Source organism: Paroedura picta, chromosome 6, assembly GCF_049243985.1.
Source record: "Paroedura picta isolate Pp20150507F chromosome 6, Ppicta_v3.0, whole genome shotgun sequence".
NCBI classification, from domain to species: domain Eukaryota; kingdom Metazoa; phylum Chordata; class Lepidosauria; order Squamata; family Gekkonidae; genus Paroedura; species Paroedura picta.
The window spans coordinates 9,064,100-9,089,329 of NC_135374.1; the positions used below are offsets into that span (position 1 = coordinate 9,064,100).

General features: G+C 46.2%; 1 protein-coding gene across 11 annotated transcripts in view; it reads right to left on the reverse strand.

Moving 5' to 3' along the window:
- DLG2 (discs large MAGUK scaffold protein 2) overlaps nucleotides 1-25,230 on the reverse strand; it is a 1,130,680-nt gene that overhangs the window by 1,012,468 nt on the left and 92,982 nt on the right. For all 11 annotated transcript variants that reach the window (XR_013231698.1, XM_077341322.1, XM_077341326.1 and 8 more), the window contains one exon: nucleotides 2,063-2,205. Coding sequence is in view for 10 of the 11 variants with exons in the window: in XM_077341322.1 (XP_077197437.1) it covers nucleotides 2,063-2,205 (143 nt within the window). In the remaining variant the exon portion in view is untranslated. The remainder of the gene's footprint in view (nucleotides 1-2,062; nucleotides 2,206-25,230) is intronic.

Genomic DNA, 25,230 nt, shown 5'->3' on the forward strand with positions numbered 1-25,230 from the left:
TGGACATCCGGAGGGCACAGTTTGCCTACCCCTGTCTTAGACCAATGAAACAGTTAATGGCTATTGCCACAGATTTCCTTCAACGTGCAGCTCAGCAAAGAGCTGCTTCAACCAAGCTCTGCAGGAGAATTAATAGTCTATTTGTGTCGTGCCACAAGCGCAGTCCGGCCGGGAGCTACCAGCCTCATATTGAATACCGACGGCTGCGAGTTCCTTTCTTTCACCTCAATTTTCTCCCCGAATAAAAGGGTGAGAACATTGCCGACTGAAAATATGTAGCTTCGGAGCCCGGATTAATGAAAGCAGAGGTTAAAAGTGGAACCAAGCTGCGTCTTTTAATAAGGGGATGCGCGCCACAGAATACAGGCCTGAAGTCTCTGAGGAGAAGTTATTACTTCAAGGGCCCCAGACAATTGCTTCTTAATTTTTGTACTAGGAAGATGAAAAACCTACCTTGTTTCTAAAACTTAAAGCATTCATTCATAAGCGTAGCAGTGTTCTTAGTGGTTGAGGAAGATGGTTTTTCAGGTTTGGGTACCTCCCCCCTCTCCCCCCCTTGAGACTGTGTAAAGCATTTTCATTGCATTATCTTGCTGAGAATGAGAAGGGTAGCACAATAATTTCCAATCTTTATTGGAGCCCAAGAAGTCTTGTTTATGAAGGCAGTTGTGCTGCCTCATCTCACGGAACGGCCGGCGGTATGGAATTGTGAGTCACGCAGACGTGTTTGACATTAATGCGGCGGACGAAGGGTAGAGAGAAAAGGGATTGTGCTGAATTCAGGAACGGGGGGAGAGAGTAAAAATTGAATGTCGCCTCATAACATCACCTCGAGGTAGGAAAGAAGGCAGGATAGAAAGGGAATCTTAGCTTCTAAGTCGGGACAAGAAAATCTGCAGAGACAATTACATCAGAGAAGATACTCATGGTTTACCATTGCCAAGTTTGCTCTGGAGATTAAAGGGAGGAGCCCAAGGAAGGTGGATTTGTTGGGGGTGACCTTATTAGAGTATAATGCCATAAAGTCCACCCTGCAGAGCCATTTTCCCAAAGGGGAACTAACTTCTGTTGTCTAGAGATCAGTTCTGATTCTGGGAGACCTCCATCTCTCACCTGGAGGTTGGCAACCTTAACTGAACTGCTGTTCCTGTGGCAGCTGAGGGATCTCTTGAGGTGCAGAAGAGAGTGGTAGGATTGCCATCTCTGGGTGGGGAAACACCTTGAGTTGGGGGAGCGAAGTCTGGGAAAAGCAGTGTTTGGAGAGGGGGGGGTGTTCAAAGCCATAGTCCACCCTCCAAAGCAGAAATTTTCTCCAGGGGAAGTGATCTCATCAGATCTCAGAAGCTTAATCATGGTTGACCATCTTGCTTACTGAGAAGATGCTCTGCAAATAAGTCATAACCTCTCCCCTTATTTCTCCAGGGTCTCATCCAGAAGTCTTTCACAGTACTTACTGTCTAGTCCTTCTAACTCGGTGGTTCTGAACCTTCCTAATGCCTCAACCCTTTAATACAGTTCCTCATGTCGTGGTGACCCCCAACCATAAAATCATGCAAGGGTTCTTTCACAGAAATTAAACCTAAACTGACCAATGGCGTGAAGATCCATTGTTATCCATTGTATATTGTATATAAATTGTTTTTTTTTTCCCCGAGGTTTCTCAGTTCAGTTCTGCCTCTTGTCCCACCATGCCGATCTCGCTCTTTTCCGCTGCTCCAGACAAACAAACGTTCTACCTCCATCCACCCCAGCCAAACTGCTCGCCCTGCCACAACCCCTGTGAAAGGGCCGTTCGACCTCCAAAGGGGTCCCGACCCCTGGGCTGAGAACCACTATTCTAACTGGAGATGCTGGGGATTGAACCTGGGACCTTCTGCATGGTTTTCCCCTGAGAACTCCTGATCAACAACTGACATGCAAGAATTTTACGACTGCTCCTCGCATGGAAAGAATATTCGATCAGATCTAAACCTTAGTGTGACAATTTATTTTTGCCACTGCAGAGAGGTTTAACTGTTTCCACCCCCCACCCCCCTTACGCCTAGAGATGAAGCCACTATACCTCTTGGGGTTTGTGCTGAGTGTCGTCAGTAGCCAGGGATTGTGTGTTCTCCCATTTTTCGGCAACTTGATTTACCTCTTCTATTTTTTGCTGGCAAGTTTTCTGGGAGTCAAGCAGCGTCACTTCATAAAACTCTTGAATGTCTGTTGACAAATGAAAAAGAATAAATATATATATTGAAACGGTTGTATTTAATAACGGTGCAGAGGTTATAAATTGTGTATCTGAAAACCAGCACACATTGAGCACCGACTGGCAACGACGTTGTATTCGGAAATTCCTTTTCCTAGCAGAAGGTTGCCAAGATATAAATTAGCATTCGATAATGCCAGGGCTCCTTTTTTTAAAGAGTCTCTTTCCTTTTAAAAATATTGTATTAATCTTTTCATAAATATTGCATGAACGTATGAATAATGCATGGCGAAATCATTACTGAATGAAGACGAAGAGTAAACACAACTCGATGTCAGAAGCTCCTGTGAGCAGACTGCAAACATGACAATATTTCCTGTGCTTTTTAGTCCCCTTATGCCCCCGCCCCCACCCCCCACCCCAGTCTTGATGCAATTCTACAGAAACTAGAACTTGCTCTTGGGAAAAAACAACTCCATGTCTACAGCCAAAAAGGTATGTTCATCCTGTATTTACACTATTTGCGGCCAAAATATTCCCTGTTATATTTGAGACAGTTATCTTTGAGACAGTCTCCTGCTACGTTACAATCTCATTGTTTGACTGTGGGCATAATTGTCCGTTGTCGATTATTCTGTGTTATTGATATTTGAACTGTGATTTTACTGTATGGCTCAAGATATGTGGTCAAGGGAGATTATACTGTTAATAAAGGGAAAGGAAAAACAATAAAGGGAAAGGCAAAGAAATCCCATTCTCTCTCTCTCTCTCTCTCTCTCTCTCTCTCTCTCTCTCTCTCTCTCTCTCTCCGTCTCTCTCAAATTTCTTGACATTTATAACCCACCCTCTCCGCCAAAGGTGGATTCAGGGCGGGGAACAACATATATACTATAATACATTTGTTGTTGTTAGGTGCGAAGTCGTGTCCGACCCATCGCGACCCCATGGACAATGATCCTCCAGGCCTTCCTGTCCTCTACCATTCCCCGGAGTCCATTTGAGTTTGCACCGACTGCTTCAGTGACTCCATCCAGCCACCTCATTCTCTGTCGTCCCCTTCTTCTTTTGCCCTCAACAATACAATTAATCGCATTTAAAAACATGTTAAGTTTATAAGTTCTAAAATCCAGAAGTCTAGGGCCAAGACTTGGGTAGGGTATGATGTAAGATGCAATATAGGTAAAGGTAAAGGTATCCCCTGTGCAAGCACCGGGTCATGTCTGACCTTTGGGGTGACGCCCTACAGCGTTTTCATGGCAGACTCAATACGGGGTGGTTTGCCAGTGCCTTCCCCAGTCATTACCGTTAGGAGGGAGGCCAATTGAAATGTTAGCTGTTTTACTGGGCTCAACCATAGGCCTGGTGGAAGGGCTCCATAGTGGGTCAAGGTCAGCGGAATCTAATCTGGAGTGCCGGGTTTGATTCCCCGCTCCTCCTCCACATGCAGCCAGCTGGGTGGCCTTAGGCTAGTCACAGTCCTGTTGGAACTATTCTCGTAAAGCAGTTCTCTCAGAGCTCTCTCAGCTCCACTAACCTCAAAAGATGTCTGTTGTGGGGAGAGGGAGGGGAGGCAATTGTAAGGTGCTTTTATTTATTTATTTATTTATTTATTTATTTATTTATTTATTTATTTATTTATCATACTTCTATACCGCCCTCCCCGGAGGCTCAGGGCGGTTTACATTATAACAGAGAACCATACATAAAACAGTCTGTAGAACATGTACGTCGATAACCAACAATTTGAGACTTTGAGACTTCTTCAGGTAGTAAAAACCAGTTCTTCACCTCCTCTCTCTCAAACTCACTCTTCCAACCATCTTACTCATACAGCCAAATTTGACATGAGGTTGGGGCTATTTGATGGGAAATCTGGGTGTGTAGCTAGGATCGCCATCCTTGGGGGTGTGGAGGAGTGAAGATCTCCTAGAATTACAGCAGAACTCCGGACTCCATAAGTCACTTATATCACTAGATCCTGCTGAGATCCCTTCCCTCTCTAAAACCCACCATCCCAGACTCTACTCTCAAATCTCCAGGTATTTCCAAACTGGGAGTTGGCAACCTTCCGTGTCACTTGGCCTCTGTACAAGCCCAAGCTTTAAGCGGAAGATCCTTCCCTGGAGCATCAGCAGGGGGGTGCTGTGCCAAAGAGCTATCTAGATTAGAGGGAAGAGGGAGGGAAGAGCTGGAGCTGCTGCACTCCCATTGGCTCTTCCCATTCCCTCCCTGTGAGGACATCCTTTTTGGATCAAAATATGATGGATGTGGGCAAGGAACCAAGACACACAACTTTGTCTTCTTTAACACTTTGGGAGTTCCCCAATATTCTTTGTCTTGTTCTTGCTGACCACCCTGGTAGCATGTTGTACATTAAATCAGGGGTAGTCAACCTGTGGTCCTCCAGATGTTCGTGGACTAAAATTCCCATGAGCCCCTGCCAGAAACCGCTAGTTGGGGAGGTGGAGAGCTCCTAGAATTAGAACTGATCTCCAGTCTGCACACAGCTCCATCCCCCTGGAAGACATGGCAGCTTTGGAGGGAGGGCACTATGTCATCACATCTGTAGTGTGATCCTTCCCCAAACTCTGGCCTTGAAATATTTTTTGGGGGTAGCCATGTTGGTTTGGAAGAGAACACCTTGGTTCAAGTCCCGTTGCACCTGAAAGGCCAACAAGATCATCAGGGTATAAGTTTTCAAGAGTCAACGGTCTAATGAAAAGTACCTGACAAAGTGAACTATGACTCTCGAAAGTTCCTATATTCCAAAAACTTGTCAGATGTCTACGGTGCTACTCAATTAAAACCTAGCTGTTCCCCATATTGTGTCTCCTGTTGTGTGTTTTAATACTTAGAATTAAATCACTTTCAAAGGAAATGAATCACTGGGCGCTTGCTAACTATTCAACCTTGGAGAGAGAGCCAACTTCAGAGATAATGAGTGTTGATCGGATTAATCTCAAATATTTGCTTACAAATTTGGGCAAACATCAGCTTTGCCAATTTTAAGTGCCTCCGGTTTGTAAGACGTCTTAATTCTAACACGATGTCTCTTTATCATCGAATAGCAAAGCTTATATTGGAAGCTTTAGGAATGCCTCAAGTTCTCCGTTACGTTGGATTTCCCCATCACGTACCAGCAAAATGTTCATAACAGTCCTTCCTTTGGAGGTAAAAGCGCTAGTGGCTTGTGCTAATTTGGTATATATTTAAAGACATACAGGTGAAACAGGCATCATGACAGCACAAAAGCAAGCACACTGGTCAATTGTATTATTGGTACCCCTATTCCAGAGGTTCGCAAATTTTTGAGCCTTTGGGAACGTTTGGAATTCTGGCACAGTGCAGTGGGCACAAAACAGTTGTTTTGAGAGGCTGAGCCTGCCACAAAATAATGTAAATGGCCCAAAATTTCAAAGGTAAAAACTATGACTCCCATTCCCTTCATAAAAAGGCCTTGCTTAATCATTACCGTGATCCTTTGCTTATAGTTTCAGAGGGTTGCTGTATTGATCTGCAAATTCACGTCCAAATCCAACAAGATTTTTAGGGTATGAGAGTTAAAGCTCCTGTCATCCCACTAAGTCTGTACCACGAAAATATTGTTGGTCCCTAAGGTAGTACTGGACTCAAAATCTTTACTTACAATGCCCATCAGTGTAAGTGTTTTAGCTGTTCTCTTAAAGTAAAGCTATTTTATTTTAGAAGGAGATCTGTTCTGTAAAAACATAAATTCTAAGAAAACTAATTGCAACTTCTTTTCACCGCTGATTTAGGGGAACCAGTCCCCATGTGGGAGCTGGGAATCCCCCGGTTTTATAGCTCATCTCCAGGAGACAGACGGAAGTTCCCCTAGAGAAAACAGCTGCTTTGGAGGGTGGACTTATAGCATTATACTACACTGAGGTCACTCCCATCCCCAAATCCCACTAATTTCTGGCTCCAGGTATATCCCAGCCCAGAATTGGCAACCTTAAATGAAAAGGAAAGGGGGAAAACTTTATTGAAGGAATTTAGCCTGGAGAAGAGGTGACTAAAAGTGATATAATAGCCAAGTACTTGAAGGGTTGCCATATAGAGCAGGGGTAGTCAACCTGTGGTCCTCCAGATGTTCATGAACTACAATTCCCATGAGCCCCTGCCAGCATTTCTTCAAGTATTTCCCATTCCGGATCCGGCAACTCTAGGCTAAGTGCCAATCCAACTTTTTTATCCTACTAGCAGAAGTGCTGGTTCTTACATCTGAAACATGATCTTCCAGTGCAGGAAAGGGGAATAATGTGTCTAGTTGGCCCATTATGCACGGCCGCCGAAACGGCGATTTCGGGTCACATGGAAAACGCGGAGGGGGAAGACGCGACGCACACCGGTTATGCATGGGGCGGGGCGCGACGGCGGCAAAACCCAGACGACCGATTATGCACGCGGCAATCTGGGCGCCGCTTCTGGTTGCGCCCCGGTCACCCGGAAGCTGCACTTTCTTCCATGTTTCTCAAACGCGGCTTTTTCGGCGGCATGCACCGAAGCTGCGGCCGGTTGCAGCAGGCACCGTGCGTTATCGGTGATTTTCGTCGCCGCCATTCCACCCCGAATGTGCGCTAAAACCCCCGTGCATAATGGGTCGTTGAGAGTCAGCTTGGTATAGTGGTTAAGAGTTGCAACCTCTAATCTGGAGAACCAGGTTTGATTTCTCACTCCTCCTCCACATGCAGCCAGCTTGGTGACCTTGGGCCATCTCTCAGATGTCTCTCTGCTTCACCTACCTCACAAGGTGTCTGTTGTGAGGAAAGTAAGGGAACGCGCGTGCTGCTGGATTCAGATCTAACTGTTCTAATGCAAACCAGCACGGCTACCCTCTAAAACTATCCTTAAACATCTTGATTGTGTTGGCACAGTTTAAATATGCAAAGGAGCTGAGCACCAGCTGCTTAAAAGAGTAAAATAGTTTTATTACGAGAAAACAAACTTTGTAAGTAAGAGGAAAGAGAGAGTCATAACTGTCTAACTGACTAACACTTAGGAGGGGAAGGCACAAAGCATACTCAAAAGAGCAGGAAATCTCCAAGTGAGCCAATCAGGCCACAGGACATGCTTGTTTGAAAATACCAGGAAGTTCTCCTCCAATGCCCACAGTAGAGTATTCTTATGCAGTTAAATCGTGCACATTACAGAGCTGGCATAGTCAAACAGATTGGTATTCGTAAAAAGTGCATTTTTCAACTCGACTAATGATGCTGAGTTATAGTAATCAAATCACAGTTGTTTCAATATAGTGTGGAGACAAAGAGGCTCTCATTTGACACATTAGCAATTTTTCCGCACATGTTGCCTCCTAACTCCAGGCCCACCTGACCATAGGTCCTTCCAGCCTCCTATGCTCAGCCTTATTTATGAGAATGTCACCTGGAACAGTCAAGAGCGTTCCTGAAGCTGGGAAGTATTATGTCATAGAATCATAGAATCATAGAATCATAGAGTTGGAAGGGGCCATACAGGCCATCTAGTCCATCCCCCTGCTCAACGCAGGATCAGCCGAAAGCATCCTAAAGTAGCGATCCCCAACCTGTGGGCCGCGGACCACATGTGGTCCTTCGACTAATTGGAGGTGGGCCCCGAAGGACGCCTTCTCCCCCCCCCCGGCCCTTTATTTCATCCCCCCCAGCCCTTTACAACACACTTTGGGTGTCATTATCTCCCATCACTCTCAGATGGAACTATCTCGTTGCAGAGAAACAAGCTCAGGGTTCCCATTGATTTGTCATTGCCATGAGTTAAAATTTCCATGAAAATAAAACGTTCCTTATGTTTATTGTTGTGGCGTGTCTGCATCATATTTTGAAGGGATGTTTAAACATTACCATAGCGATCAGAGAGCGTTAGGGCAGTGGTTGAGAGTAGAGGAGTAAACTACCCCACCCCCCACGGGCCTCAGTAAAAGGCGTTGAGTGGTCCCCGGTGATAAAAAGGTTGGGGACCACTGTCCTAAAGCATCCAAGAAAAGTGTGCATCCAACCTTTGCTTGAAGACTGCCAGTGAGGGGGAGCTCACCACCTCCTTAGGCAGCCTATTCCACTGCTGAACTACTCTGACTGTGAAATTTGTTTCCTGATATCTAGCCTATATCGTTGTACTTGTAGTTTAAACCCATAACTGTGTGTCCTCTCCTCTGCAGCCAACGGAAACAGCATCCTGCCCTCCTCCAAATGACAACCCTTCAAATACTTAAAGAGGGCTATCATGTCATATGCTGTTTCTTCGCCCCATGTTTCCCCACTCCACCAAAGCCTGATAAGGTTGTCAAAGAAAGAAGGCTTCCGATGGCGTTATTTGTTGCTGTAGGATCTGCCTCGACCAGTCACAATCATCCTTTCAGGGTTACAAGCAGCGGCTGCTCCAAAATAACAGTTCTCTTTGTAAAAAAACACAAACACTACGAAGTCTGACTAAGCCCTGCTGAGCATGCCTCCTTTTAAGCTAAGCTTTACTGTCAACTTTCACCTGTTTTCCTAGGCTGCATATAAATCCTGTGAGTTTTAGGACTGCTAGCTCTGAGTTGGAAATGCCTGCAGATTTTGGGGGTGGAGCAGGGAGTGGGTGGGGTCTGGGGCAGGGAGAGACCTCAGTGGAGTAAAATGCTGTGAAGTAGGGCCAAATTATCAGTTATCATCATTTATTTTATTTATCTTTCCATTTGTTCCCCGTCCCTCCAGGCAAGCTGGCTCGGGGCGGGTTCCAGCACTCAACTTTACAACATAATAAAATCAAGAACACGATAGAATTACAGTTATCTACAATTTAAATGATATAATAAAATTATAATTTAAAAAAAACATCATAGTGGCTATATCGCATTCCAATCATGACCTGACTTCAGAATCACAGGGGGATCCATCACACCAAAGCTTGTAATCCTAAACATAGAAGCTTGCTGGGTGACTTTGGGCTTGCCACACAACTCTCAGCCTACCCTCCCTCATAGGGTTGTTGTGAAGGCAAAATATAGGAGAGGAGAAACCTGTAAGCCCCTTTTGGGTCCTCAGTGGAGCAAAAGACGGGAAAGAAGCAAAGCAAAACAAATATTTTTCTTCTTTGTTTGTTTTGCACCTTTGTATTTTTTAAAAAACAGGTTTTTTTGGCTAATGGGATGGCAACAATCACCAGGAACAAAAGAATTAAAACTTACAAAGAAAGAAAACAGGGTCAGCACCAAAGCGGAGCAAGTAGTGGATTATATTCACAGATGATGGTTAATACTGTGGGACCCGTAAGGAACAGCTAAACTGAAAGAAATCATGAGAGCAGAGGACAACGGAGGTGATTAAACGGATGGGCGTACCAACTTTGGAAGGAAGATGAAAAGACACAGAATAACAATCGTGCCTCTGATTGCTAGAATCTCAACGTGTGTGACAAGAAGGAAAATAAGCCAGATCTGATGCCTTGTACACAGTTTTACAATGAAAGCTGTCCTGCAGTCAGACAAGGTTCAGATCAGTAGCAGAGACAGCTCTATTCATCTTGGGGCCGCTACACAGACCAAGGGATTCCTTTCAGATGTATCCAGGAGCTGCAATGGGAAAATGTTCAGAGCATGAAACTAGCCTGTTTATTAAAAGAACAGTGTCCGGATTTACAAAATCGCATCAAGCAGGGAGAAAAGGAAGAAGCTTGGAACAGGAGAGAAAAATATTCTTGAAACAAACCAGCATCCTCTGTGCTGATACGTTACTTCCATTATCCTGGAAACCATACTGGTCTGGGAGGCTTTTTCCTTCAACACAATCCCAGCACCAAAGATCTCAAATTTAATGTATCAACCTGGGGTGGGGCTCAGTTGAGGGCTTGGCTAACTGGCTGGTGTACCGTCAGCCTAATGTCCTAGCAGATACCGACTCTAGCTGGCAAACAATTTGACTATCTAACTATCTAACTAAAGCAGACATCACCCTGCCAACAAAAGTGCGTCTAGTCAAGGCTATGGTCTTCCCAGTTGCAATGTATGGCTGTTAAAGTTAGACCATAAGGAAGGCCGAGCGTCAAAGGAGTGAGGCTTTTGAACTCTGGTGCTGGAGAAGACTCTTGCAAGTCCCTTGGACTGCAAGGCGAACAAACCGGTCAGTCCTAGAGGAGATCAGCCCTGACTGCTCCTTAGAAGGCCAGATCCTGAAGATGAAACTCAGATACTTTGGCCACGTCATGAGAAGGAAGGACCCCCTGGAGAAGAGCCTAATGCTGGGAGCAATAGAGGGCAAAAGAAGAAGGGGACGACAGAGAATGAGGTGGCTGGATGGAGTCTTGGGAATGGTGGAGGACAGGAAGGCCTGGAGGATCATTGTCCAGGGGGTTGCAATGGGTCAGATACAACTTTGCAACCAACAACAATCTAACTAACTATCCTCCCTATATCCCAGCTGTTGTTTATCTTCCTCATTTGTTGACTTTGGCAGGTAGCTCTGTCAGTGGTATGCAAGAAAGAAAGGGGAGGAAGAACCAAGAGGGGCAGGGGATGGCCCATATCTGCTCACACTGGCCTCAACCACAGGCCCGGTGGGAGAGCACTGTCCTGCAGTCCCTGTGAAACTGTAATAGCTCAGTCAGGGGCCTTGTCCCAGCTGGCAGCTCGTTCCACAAGGCTGGGGCCAGAGACTACCAATATACTTGCACCAGATGAATATCAGAGCTGGATGAGAAAGAAGAGAAGGGTGACCGGCTAGGAACAAAGGTAGGGTACAAATGAAGTAAATAAAACCATTAATAAATTATTTGAGAAGCAGAAGGCAGCATAGATTGCTTTTAAATAAAAAAACCACCTCACACCGTCAGAAATGTGGGTCCTTCCAATGAGCAAGATTGCTTGCCAACTGTCCCTCGGCTACAAGTCATTTGCAAATGTCACAGGCTTCCGACACAAAACAGCCCAAGCAAAAAGGGTGCGTGATTTTCAGATCGCGTCTGAGCGGAGAGGAAGATGGTAACTGTGAGAGACTATGAATGACCTGACCCTCTAATGCACATGTTTGGCCTCCTGATGTTAAAAATCAGGCACATCATTGAGATGCTAATGGGCTCCGGGATGCTCAAACGCAACCTTTAATGTGGCAGCAGAAATTGCCTCTTTTCCCCCTCCTCCGGCTGGATGAAAGGCAGCACCTGCTCCTTGCAGATGAAAGTGGAGCAATCTGTCCTGGATCTCTGAAAGCCCGAGCTTAATGGAGGTCGCTTGCCAAGGATGGGGGTGGAGGGGTTGCTGTTGCATTAGCCCGAGAGTGCTGTCAAACAGGTATTCGGGATGATGTCCTGAGAGTGTTCTGACTGTGGTCTAGCTAGACCCCATCAGAACCTGAACGTAGAGAGAACAGCATGCAGCCAGCCCTCGTTCAGCAGATATACTGCAGGCCAAGGTTCCTCAGTGCGGTGCTTGTGGGCACCACGACACTCAACACTACTTATCCTGGAGCACACTTGGAAAGAGCTCTCGAGTACAATGGGCAGTTTTTATGCATACAGGTTCCAACTGGGTATCAGGAGGAGCAGGAGGGGAGAAGGAGGAGGAGAGGAGAGGAGGAGGGGGGAGGAGAAAAGGAGAAAAGGAGAAGGAGAGGAGAGGAGGAGGAGGAGGAGGAGGGGAAGTAGAGGAGGAGGAGGAGGAGGAGAACAGTTTTTATGCATACAGTTTTTATGCATACAGGTTCCAACTGTGTATCAAGAGGAGCAGGAGGGGAGAAGGAGGAGAAGAGGAGAGGAGGAGGGGGAGGAGAAAAGGAGAAGAAGGAGAGGAGGAGGAGGGGAAGTAGAGGAGGAGGAGGAGGAGGAGGAGAACAGTTTTTATGCATACAGGTTCCAATTGGGTATCAGGAGGAGCAGGAGGAGAGAAGGAGGAGAAGAGGAGAGGAGGAGGGGGGAGGAGAAAAGGAGAAAAGGAGAAGGAGAGGAGAGGAGGAGGAGGAGGAGGGGAAGTAGAGGAGGAGGGGGAGGAGAACAGTTTTTATGCATACAGTTTTTATGCATACAGGTTCCAACTGTGTATCAAGAGGAGCAGGAGGGGAGAAGGAGGAGAAGAGGAGAGGAGGAGGGGGAGGAGAAAAGGAGAAGAAGGAGAGGAGGAGGAGGGGAAGTAGAGGAGGAGGAGGAGAACAGTTTTTATGCATACAGGTTCCAACTGTGTATCAGGAGGAGCAGGAGGGGAGAAGGAGGAGAAGAGGAGAGGAGGAGGGGAGAGAAGAAGAAGAAGGAGAGGAGAGGAGGAGCAGGAGGAGGGGAAGTAGAGGAGGAGGAGGAGGAGAACAGTTTTTATGCATACAGTTTTTAAGCATACAGGTTCCAACTGTGTATCAGGAGGAGGAGAGAAGGCAGAGAAGAGGAAGAGGAGGGGAAGTGGAGGAAGAGAAGAGGAGGAGAAGGAGGAGGGGAGAAGAGGAGAAGAAAACAAGGAGGAGGAGGAAAGGAGAAGAAGAGGGAGAGGAAGAGGAGTGGAAGTAGAGAAGGAGGAGGAGGAGAACAGGAAGAAGAGCTGGTTTTCATACCCCTCTTTTCATTAGTCAAAGGATTCCCAAGATGGCTTACAAGCACCTTTTCCCACTACAGACACCCTGTGAGGTAAGTGGGGCTGAGAGCACTCTAAGAGAACAGCTCTGTTAGAATCCTATGAGAACTGTGACTTGTCCAAGGTCACTGAGCTGGCTTTGTGTGGAGGAGTGAGGAATCAAACCTGGTTCTTCAGATTAGAGTCCACCACTCTTAACCACTACACCAGGCTGGCTACACCATTCTTCAGAACCTGAAGAAAAAAAAACAGTACAGCATACAGACAGTTCTCCTTCATCAGACACATTAAAGATCGGAATTTCCCAACAGGGTCATTCTAAGACAAGGCTTGCTATTGTCTTCTCTCATTCAAATAAAAGTTTTCTAAGTTATGTAAATAATAAAGTTCATCTGATATTCTGCTGCATCCTGGACCTTGAAAGTTACTTGTAAAGAATATGACCGCTCTGGTACTTTTGTTATGGACAAACTGAAAGCTAACCTGAGACTGGCAGTTAACAAGAAGGCATTTTGGAGACCATCAATTCACAGGGTCACCATAAATCACAAGCAACTTGATGGCAGGTAACAAGGACATGCATAGCTGAGCCTTGCCATAACTGTGTCATGGCAGGAAGATAAGTTTAACATTATTGTGAATAATAAAATGTGCCCTTCCCCAGTGTCAGGAACAACAAACAGCAAGGCGTATGATTGATATGAGGTTCTCAGCCCATTAGCAAAAGAAGATGATACATCACATCCAGAAGTTTAAAACCATTTGAAATAAAGGTTTCAAATAGGAAGTGTGAAATAATTTCATTGCTTAAAATTAAAAGGATTTAGAATGCAGCATGGTAGGCATGAGCAAAATTACTCCATTAGGTATTAATATTCCCTGATAAATTATTGAGGCACACTCTTGGTCGCAGGCGATGGGGGGAGCATCTTGAAAAGTCTGGTTGGTTGGTTGGTTGGGTGTTTGCGGGGGGGTTGGGGCGGTAGTTTGTTTTGGTGGGTGGGCAGTTGCCCAGCCATGTCAGGATAGTGTACAACAATCTATGACCAATAAAATAATAACTATAAAATTAATTTACATTATATAAAAACTGTTACAGCAATCAACGTCTTTCTTTTTCCCAAGACCGATCCAACGGAGTGTTCCTACTGATTAAAAGGTTTCCTGAAGAAGGCCTGTGAAAACACAGAGGTTCTCAAGGATGTATCCTTGAGCTAACAATACATACCCATGTCCCCCTCCAATTAACTGGAAATTATGTCACACTAAATGGAACTGATTCTGTTGTATTCCACACAATTTGACCCAGACAATGTTGCTAAGCCCTGGAGCTGCCTTGGGGAAACTGTAGAAGTAACTGCGGTTGTCAAGAGCAGGGTAACCAAGACATTGTGGTTTTTGGTGTAGAAACCTCAGTGGTAGAAATTATCATAAAGTTGCATCTAACTTAAGGTGTGATCCAGCAGGCTTCTTATCAGGGGAAGGACATGGCCTCCTTGGCCTGTTGCTGGCTATACTTAAGAACTGATTGGCCATTGTGTGAGATAGGTGGCTGGACTAGATGGCCAAAGTACCATCCAGCAGGGCTCTTCATAAGTTCTTAAGGAGAGAGGTAGAAATCTGTCAAGCTGCCGGGGAAAGAGGTAGAATTTGATGGCCACTGTGCTTTTGATTCTAGTCCAATGGATCCTAACTTTTTCCACATTCCTCTCAACTAAGCTTATGTTACTAAGCCTCACTTCACACACATGACCAACAAAGAATGCCAGACAGAAAAGTTAATACAAAGTTGGATCAGCCCATGAAACTTGGTCATAGGTTTGCAGGGCTGTTGGTAGTAGAATAGTTTGGCTTTTAGGGATTGGATGCTGCATATTTCTTTTGCTAGAGAAGAATCATAGAATCAGAGTTGGAAGGGGCCATTGGGGCCATCTAGTCCAACCCGTTGCTCAATGCAGGATCAGAAATGCAGAAACTTTCCTCCTGTTGTAGATGCCTTTCTTGGATGCAGCAGTGAGCATCTGGCATCAAGGGAAAGCCTCCCTCCACCCAGGAAAGGATCTCCACTAGTGGAACAACCCATGGTCTAGAAGGGAGGCCTCCACACTTTTTAAGCCAGCTGGCACCTTTGGAATTCTGCTACATTGTGGTGGATATGGTCTTAAAATGGCTGCCACAAGAAGCGGAGCCAGCTACAAAATGGCTGCTACAGATTATCTTCAGTCACACACTAAGGATCCTTGTGCTGTGATAGTAGGTACTACTAAGCCAGCTTAAAAAACAAACTAACCTAGAATTGCTGCTTTGCATGGTGGGCTTTCTGACAGCTGGGGGGAATAAATAAATAACAAATAAGTGGATTCTTTGTTCTGCTCAGGCAAGGTACTGTATACACAAAAATGAAACTGACTGCTTATTGAACAAACATTTTATTGTATGAGTGATGCCATGCATCCTGTAAACATGGAACTTCCGGGGGCACGACAGGAAGGTGTGGCCAGCTGGCATCACTACCAGGGTTACCCTGGAGACTTCAGGGCTTACTCCAAAAGATATTCAATCAAATTTCCAATGGCCAATCATAAAAGCCTATCCAGCCCTACCCACTTTCTAAAAATCCTTGGTGAGCACCAAGAAAGTTATTAAAAAGGTAAAGGTAAAGGTATCCCCTGTGCAAGCACCAGGTCATGTCTGACCCTTGGGGTGACGCCCTCTAGCGTTTTCATGGCAGACTCAATACGGGGTGGTTTGCCAGTGCCTTCCCCAGTCATTACCGTTTACCCCCCAGCAGCAAGCTGTGTATTCATTTTACTGACCTCGGAAGGATGGAAGGCTGAGTCAACCTTGAGCCGGCTGCTGGGATCGAACTCCCAGCCTCATGGGCAGAGCTTTCAGACTGCATGTCTGCTGCCTTACCACTCTGCGCCACAAGAGGCTCATAAGAAAGCTATTAGTGGGCACCATTTTGGAGACTGCGGATCTTGGTGTTAGTATTTGGAAAGAGAAAATTGGGTACTTAATCCCCATGTTTCCAAACTGTGGCATGATTTAAATTCATGAAGAAGAGGCTAGCCAACACCTATGAACCTTCATCACTAATTCAAGCCTCCACAGTCAGAGGCATCCTATCTCTGAATGCCAAAGTTTGGGTACAAACCTAAATGGGATGGCTTAAGGGGTTCCTTTATGGTCTGTTGGCAAGTTTCACAGACGCTATCCACAGTTGGAAAGAGACAGCTTTGGGTTCAGCAGTGCTGTCCCTAAGAGGCGAATCAAAGATGAAAGCAAGACGTAAGGCTAAAACTACACATTTCACTTGCTATTTAAAACATGATCACTGTGGACATTTTAACATCTTATTCAGCTCTTGGCCCTCAAAGATGTTTTCATGCTACAGCGCAAGGCAGCTTATAAATCATTCCCCATAATAAATGCAACCCCAGCTACAAGCTGTCAAAATTCTCTGTTAAATATACACTGACAAGGTTACAGTTCTGCCCAGTTGAACATTATCAATGTTTTATCTACAATACATTACTTAGAGTCCATGATCCTTCCACCACACTGTACGTTCAATGGAAGGCTGCATTCAGCGAGGGGAAAGAACAGTGTCGGATCGTGGGTGGGTAAGAGAAAGATCAGCACAGCCTTTCCACCCTTCTTCATAGAATCATAGAGTTGGAAGGGCCATCTAGTCCAACCTGCTACTCAATGCAGTATCAGCTTAAAGCATCCAGGATAAGCTGATGCTTAAAGACTGCCTGTGAAGGGGAGCTCACCAGCTCCTTAGGCAGTCGATTCCACTGATGAACTACTATGACTGTAAAAGATTTTTCCAGATATCTAGCCAGTACCATTCTACACGTTGTTTAAATGCATTACTGTGGGTTCTATCCTCTTCTGCCAACAAGAACCGCTTCATGCTCTTCTTCAAATACTTCAAGAGAGCAACCCTGTCCCCTCTCAACCTCCTCTTCTCCAGGCTGAACATCCCCAAGTCCCTCAGCCTTTCCTCATTGGGCTTGGTCCCCAGGCCCTGGATTATCCTCTCCTCTGCACCCTCTCCAACCTAAAGGTATTCGCTGTAAACTGTCCCATCCTTTGATGATAAGAACCATACTGTGTTATACAAGTGTGTACAATGGGAAGTGAGAATTTGCCTCTATAATTGCCCTTCAAATCCTACTGCAGGAGTCTCGTGATGCTGCTTGTAGAAAAGGAAAAGTTGGTTCTTATATGCCGCTTTTTTCTACCCGAAGGAATCTCAAAGCGGCTAACAGTCGCCTTCCCTTTCCTCTCTCCACAACAGACACCCTGTGAGGTGGGTGAGGCTGAGGGAGCCCAGATATTACTGAAGAAGAAGAAGAGTTGGCTCTTATATGCTACTTTTCTCTACCTGAAAGAGAGAGCCCTGATATCACTGCTCGGTCAGAACAGCTTTATCAGTGCTGTGACTAGCCCAAGGTCACCCAGCTGGATGCATGTGGGGGAGTGGTGAATCAATCCCGGCTCGCCAGATTAGAAGTCCACACTGGTCTTCAGCAGCAGAAAGAAGCCCCAAAGCTTAGCTGAGGGTATATCAAGGGTATGCTTTTTCTCAGTATCTACAGACCCAGGGGGGAAATGGATCATTTCCCACTCTCTCCATTACGCGGCTCGCAGTTGCTCCTTTGACGCCGGTTGGACGCGTTGGGAGGCGCAAAGCACCTCCCGCCACGTCAGGCTGCCGGCAAGGGAGTCCCCAGCAGCTGCGCACAGTGTGGCTGGCGGGTGCTCCCTGCCTGGCGGCCTGGTGCGTCGGGAGGCGCAAAGCGCCTCCCGCCACGTTAGGCCACGGCAGAGGCAAGGTGGAGGCTTCGCTGGCCTCTGGCGCCAGCAAGACCGTCGATGCAGCATGCGGCTGGATGCCACGAGAAAATGCCGCCGAGGAAAGGGGTCGCCGTAAAGGAGCAGTGCTACGCCGGTAAGTGGCCCTGGGGTTCTGTCTCGCCTTGGGAGGGAGGAGCGCGGGCCCAGATTTGGGGGGGGGCCTGGGAGAGGGGGTGGGTCGGTGGGCGCGTGTCCCTTACCCTTCCCCCTTCTCCCCTTTCAAAGCCCATTTTAATAAATGGGCTTTGAAACTAGTATATATATTAAAAAAACTAGGATCTCAAAGACAGACATGAGGTCACAGGGCTGCCCAGCCCCATTCTTGAGTCACAATGCAGCCAAGCACCCTCCCCGACCTCACAATACCCCCTGCCCACCCAGGCCACCCCTATAAAAGGCCACCCTTTCAGCCTCCCCTCTGCCCAGGGTTTAAGATGATAGTGCAGGCGGAGAGCTGGCTGCCCAAATTGGAACCGAGAAGGAATTTTTTACTGAGATCCTGCCCACGTTGGCCCGGACTCAGTTTTTTCGCCTTCTCTGCACTGTCCTCATTGGTCAGGGGCCCCAAATTGAGTGGCAACTAGCCAATGACTTAAAAGGTGGGCCTAAAACCAATCTAAAACTAGCCCAATAAAATAACATAAATTTAAGCTTATTACAGTGGTCTTGTGTCTTTCTTTACTGTGTGATGTTGTCTCTCTTATTATGTGTTGAGGGTTGGGGGGCTTGGTTGGGGGGAAGGGGAGGGTCCTCCATGGGGAATAAGACCAGTGAGTCAACCCTCCAAAACAGCCGATTTCTAACCTTGGTCATGTGAAGATCAGTTTTAATAGCAGAATTTCTTCAGATACCACCAAAGAGATGAATCAACTTTATGGCAGTCCAATAAAGTTCTGGTTAATATAAGATTTTCAAAACCTTCTCCTGTGTGTTTATTGTCTCAGACCAAATCAATGTCAACCCGAAAACAGTTATTTACTCTCATTTTCAGAAATTAGGGGGCCTTCATCAGTGCCTCATTCCCAACCCTCTGAATATTGACAAATTAATAATCCATATATGGGGAGGGGGGGAAGAGGAAGACCCGAGTTCAAAGCGATCTGAATTCAACAGGATTGAAAATGGAATTTAAAAAGTAAGTGCAGACTCTGCCCTGTTGAATTCAGATCGCTTTGAACTCGGGTCTTCCTCTTCCCTCCCTCACCATTGAAACAGGAAAGTCTTCTGCACGTGGTTAGGGAGGCTCAGAAAATGGGGGGGGGGGCATATGGAGACTCTTTGTTTTCTTGAAGGGGGGGGAGGATCCAAGAAGTCAGAGGAGGGAGGAAAAAAATCCTTTCTTTTCTTGAAGGGGGAGGGAACGAAGAAGGCACAAAACAAAATACAAGGCCGACAGAAGTTGAGAGAACTTAGGGGCTTCTCCTTTAAGGCAGGCTTGTCACATGACCACCTGTAGCCAATCACGGGTCCTCTACCATGGAGGAGAGCCCAGATTCAAAACAATGCGATTTTCTGAATATATTCAGGATTAAAAGCATTCTAAGATATCGCACAATAAAGGTAGGGTCACTCCAGATCAATCCTTCTTGCTGCAGAAGGAAAATTTAAATCATCCAAAATCCAAACGGAAATCGCATTCTGTGTAGAGGGCAGGGACTGAATCAATCTGGGGTTGGAATAAAAGCTTACACCCTGGTCTTCAGCAGCAGAAAGAAGCCCCAAAGCTTAGCTGAGGGAAAACTGCAAACTCAGGATGTATAGACCCTGGGGGGAAATGGGTCATTTCCCCCTCTCTCCATTACTTGGGTTCTTTACAAACTTTTGGGATTGAGATCGAACCCAAAAGGAAATGGATCTGCTGGAACCCCCTAGTTCCTATTTAGGATTGCAGTGAAGCCCCCCCCCCTCCCCAACTGTTATGCCAACCCTCTGTGAAGGAGACACTGGACTCAAAGTGCCATTCACACTCACCCAGCCTCACAGGGTTGTTGTGAGGATTGAATGGAGGAGAGGAGAACAACAGAAGCCATTTTGGGGTGGGAATTTCCATTTGGGGGAAAAAGTGGGGCATAAATAACTACATCAATCAATTCATATCTTAATATAAAAAAACACTAGGATCTCAAACCCAGACATGAGGTCACAGGGCTGCCCAGCCCCATTCTTGAGTCACAATGCAGCCAAGCCCCCTCCCCGACCTCACAATACCCCCTGCCCACAGGTCATCAGGCCACCCCTATAAAAGGCCACCCTTTCAGCCTCCCCTCTGCCCAGGGTTTAAGATGATAGTGCAGGCGGAGAGCTGGCTGCCCAAATTGGAGCCGAGAAGGAATTTTTTACTGGGATCCTGCCCACGTTGGCCCGGACTCAGATTTTTCGCCTTCTCTGCACTGTCCTCATTGGTCAGGGGCCCCGAATTGAGTGGCAACTAGCCAATGACTTAAAAGGTGGGCCTAAAACAAATCTAAAACTAGCCCAATAAAATAACATAAATTTAAGCATATTACAGTGGTCCTGGGTCTTTCTTTATTGTGTGCTGTTGTCTCTCTTATTATGTGTTGCGGACTGGGGGGGGGGATGGGGAAGGGTGAGTCAACCCTCCAAAACAGCCCTTTTCTAAAGGAGAACAGACCTTGGGCGTCTGGATATCAGGTGTAATAGCAGAATTTCTTCAGTTACCAGCAAAGAGAAGAATCAACGGTATGGCAGTCCAATAAAGTTCTGGTTAATATAAAATTTTCAAAACCTTTTCCTGTGTATTTATTGTCTCAGACCAAATCAATGTCAACCCGAAAACAGTTATTTACTCTCATTTTCAGAAATTAGGGGGCCTTCATCAGTGCCTCATTCCCAACCCTCTGAATATTGACAAATTAATAATCCATATATGGGGAGGGGGGGAAGAGGAAGACCCGAGTTCAAAGCGATCTGAATTCAACAGGATTGAAAATGGAATTTAAAAAGTAAGTGCAGACTGCCCTGTTGAATTCAGATCGGTTTGAACTCGGGTCTTCCTCTTCCCTCCCTCACCATTGAAACAGGAAAGTCTTCTGCACGTGGTTAGGGAGGCTCAGAAGAGGGGGGGGGGGCAAATGGAGACTCTTTGTTTTCTTGAAGGGCAGGGAGGACTGCTACAACCAAACTGGCTCTCTTGTACTCTTCTGAATAAACTGTTGAGTTTTTAAAAGCCAAACCCTGAGTATAACTTTGTTTGGAAAGATTTGCCATGGAACATGACACCCCACAGAATAAATATCCTGTTTTTGGCACCCATCCTGCCTCCCAGAAATTCCAAGTTGGTCTCTTGCTAAGCAAACCATCATCCAATTTCCCCTAGGGTTGTCCAGATTGCCCCCCCCCAAGCCACAGGCAGAGGGTGGGGGCTTACGGTTGCTGGATCCATGTTTGGGAACTCCTGGAGATTTGGAGGTGAAGCCTGTGGAGGACATGATTTAGGATGCTTTGTGCTGATCCTGCGTTGAGCAGGGGGTGGGACTAGATGGCCTGTATGGCCCCTTCCAACTCTATGATTCTATGACATAGACCTCAGAGAGGCATAATGCCAGAGTGTCCACCATCCAAGGCAGTCCTTTTCTCAAGGGAAACTAACCTCCGTAGACTAGAGGTGAGTGGTAATTCCAGGGGATCCCCAGGTCCCACCTGGGCCTTGACATCCCTAAATCTCTGCAGTGAAGTTTAGTCATATCCAATTTCCAATCTCAGGGAGGGGAAACAAGTCAGCCGGAAGTCTCCTTTGCAATTATTAGAAGAATGATGGCTCCTCCTTTGAAGTTGTGCGTTTGATTGTGTTAATTGCATGTTCAGTGGCGGCACTTTAAACAAAGCTCATTATAGGTAGGAGCCGTTTCGCGGAGAAGCCTCTATTGAGTTCAGTGGCTCATTCCCTTCCAAGCGGCTCCTAATTAATCCATCATTAGCCGGCCTGGAAACGGGACGCACTCGTTCACTTAAGCAGTGGCTGATGCGAACTTCGCCCATCGGGGCACCGGGTTAAATGCCAATTTAATGAGCATATGTTAGTTATCACTGCTGTGACTACAAACGTCAGCTCATGCGTTTGGCAAAGATAAACGGGGGGGTTTGTCCTGAAATGCCGAAATTGCGTTTCTAATCTGGGCTCTCTTCCCTAATAACTTAGATTGGCTGTTACGGTGGGAGGCAACAAGGAAAGGAGGGGAGAGAAAGAGATGCAGGAGAAGTAATCCGCTCAGTTAAGACAGGTAAGAACAACTGATAAAGCTTTAACACTTACAGAGGGGATTCATCTTCATCGTTCCTGTTAATAAGCCTGGGCAGCTTAAACAAAGGGCCAACCTCCTTTCCACTGCATCAATAAAAATAATCGTAATAAAATTTAAAGAGCCTCTTGTGGCGCAGAGTGGTAAGGCAGCAGACATGCAGTCTGAAAGCTCTGCCCATGAGGCTGGGAGTTCGATCCCATCAGCCGGCTCAAGGTTGACTCAGCCTTCTATCCTTCCGAGGTCGGTAAAATGAGTACCCAGCTTGGGTAGTTTGAGGTAGCTTGAGCCAGTTTGGTGAAGTGGTTAGGAGTGCGGACTTCTAATCTGGCATTCTAATCTGGCATGCCGGGTTCGATTCTGCGCTCCCCCACATGCAACCAGCTGGGTGACCTTGGGCTCGCCATGGCACTGATAAAACTGTTCTGACCGGGCAGTGATATCAGGGCTCTCTCAGCCTCACCCACCCCACAGGGTGTCTGTTGTGGGGAGAGGAATGGGAAGGCGACTGTAAGCCGCTTTGAGCCTCCTTCGGGTAGGGAAAAGCGGCATATAAGAACCAACTCTTCTTCTTCTTCTTCTTCTTCTTCTTCTTCTTCTTCTTCTTCTTCTTCTTCTTCTTCTTCTTCTAAACGGTAATGACTGGGGAAGGCACTGGCAAACCACCCTGTATTGAGTCTGCCATGAAAACGCTGAAGGGCGTCACCCCAAGGGTCAGACATGACCCAGTGCTTGCACAGGGGATACCTTTACCTTTATCTGTAATAAAATTTTATTTATAACCTGCCCATCCCGAAGGCTCAGGGAGGGTAACAACATATAAATAAAGAATAGCAATTCAATCCAGTTTACTGTAGAATTACATATAAACATTAAAATCATCATAGTTCACAATTTAAATAGAACTTCTAAGCAGCCATCTCCCTTTCTAATGATGGGGGTGATGTAAACATTGAGAGGTATGACAAGGGACAATGGTTTAGCTGATGTTCCCAGCGGAGTGATGTTTTGGGCAGTGAGGCCAGATTTCCTATATTGACTCTAGCCTGCTCTGGCGGAACTGCTCTGTCTTGCAGGCCCTGCGGAACTGTCCTCGGTCCTGCAGGAACCTGATCTCCCCAGGGAGAGAGTTCCACAAGGCTGCAGCCAGGGCCAAAAAGGACCAGAGCTTGGCCATCCCCTGACCCATGGACTTTGATGGACTATCAGAGGATCCCCATGATAGGTTAGATCTGGTTCCCAGCTCCCATCAGAAGAGAACTTGGCCCTCAGGCTGAATCAGGAGATAGGGGGTGGGGTGTTTAAAATCTTTTAGGGTAATGATCACCGTCTGCTTGGTTTGTGATAAGAGCTGTTTTTATGGGGGTTTTATGGAAAATATTGTTTTATATTTGTAAACCGCCGCGAGAGCAGCGGTAAATAAGTAAATAAGTAAATAAATAAATAAATAAGTAAATAAGTAAATAAGTAAATAAGTAAATAAGTAAATAAGCAAATAAGTAAATAAGCAAATAAGCAAATAAGTAAATAAGTAAATAATATATATACACAGGCACACACACAGGCACACACACTGTTCTGGATTTCAGCATAATTCCCACAGATAGGAAAAGAGATACCCAAACTGTGTCTCCATTGCTCCATTGCTGGTAGGGCTGCCAACCTTCAGGTGTCACCTGGAAATTAGTTTAGTGACAAACAACAATTAACCTGTCAAGACAAGTTCTAAAGAAGACTTTGGCCAAAGAATCTTTTGGTTTGCAATCTGTCGGAAGCCTTTAAATGGTACTGGGGGCTAATCCCTCAGCCAGGGGCACAGCTGAAAGTCCGAGGGATAACTTTCAGAACAAATGTGCCCCAGCTGCCCACCAGAACTCAGCTGTCCTACTCAGGAAACAATCACAAACTGGAATCATGACCATCTGCCATGACCACTGTGTAAGATAGGGTTGCCAGGTCTGGGTTGAGAAATACCTGGAGACTGTAGGGGTTGCTCTGTGAACAGCAGACAGCTATTCAAATATCACTATCAAACCAATGCAGGTGATGAAAAATTATATATGGACTTAAAAGCAAACTCACAAAAATGTCAGTAGCGAAATAAATAAAACCCATTAAATATATTCATAGAATCATAGAATCATAGAGTTGGAAGGGGCCATACAGGCCATCTAGTCCAACCCCATGCTCAACGCAGGATCAGCCCTAAGCAGGATCAGCCCTAATATTAAACTATTACCTTCAGACATCAGCCAATAAAGTTGGAATAACTAATTAAGAATAACTAATTAAGATGCATCATCACTAATCGGAGGAAGCAGAGAATTCACAGGTGGAAAGCAGATAGCACAAAGCAAAAGATAGAAGTTTGACGGTGGCTGGGCAAATCTATCTTACCAAAAAACAACAGATTCAGTACCAAGCAGGGGGCTATGAAGAAGAAGAAGAGTTGGTTCTTAGATGCTGCTTTTCTCTACCCGAAGGAGTCTCAAAGCGGCTTCCAATCACCTTCCCTTTCTTCTCCCCACAACCGACACCCTGGGAGGGAGGGGAGGCTGAGAGAGCCCTGAGATTACTGAAGAAGAAGAAGAGTTGGTTCTTATATGCCACCTTTCTCTACCCAAAGGAGTCTCAAAGCGGCTTCCAATCGCCTTTCCTTTCCTCTCCCCACAACTGACACCCTGGGAGGGAGGTGAGGCTGAGAGAGCCCTGATATTACTGCTCTGTGAGAACAGTACTATTAGGGCTGTGATGAGCCCAAATTAACCCAGGGGGCTGCATGTGTGGAGGAGTGGGGAGTCAAACCCAGCTTGCCAGATTAGAAGCTGCCACTCTTAACCACTACACCACGCTGGATAATCACGGTGCCACAACAGAAAAGGCCTTGCATTTCAATATATTCTACAAGTGAGCCCACAAGACTTGTGGGAGCGGGATTCCCGCCCCCCCACACACACACTTTTTCACTGTGCCTAATGTGACTGCCAGGCTGCACCACTGCCAGGACCACCACACCTTCTGGATGCCTCCACTGGACCCAGCATGGCTTCCAGGCTCCTTTTGATGACTGCTTGAGATAAGCTACTTGGGGGGGGGGGGGTTAACCCTTTCCCCAATTCTTTTTTAAAGACTTTTCTGCAGACCAGGGGGAGTCACTCAAGTTTGCAGAAAAATGAGTTTTAGGTAAGCGTGGCCCCAATCTGTAGGTTTAGGTATTTGCATATATGGATCACTTGAGAAATAGATATATAGATATGATGTGATGTGAAGGAGTTTAAGATAGATTACAAGAAGGAGGGGCAGGAAGAAGAAGAAGAAGAAGGAGGAGGAGGAGGAGGAGGAGGAGGAGGAGGAGGAGGAGGAGG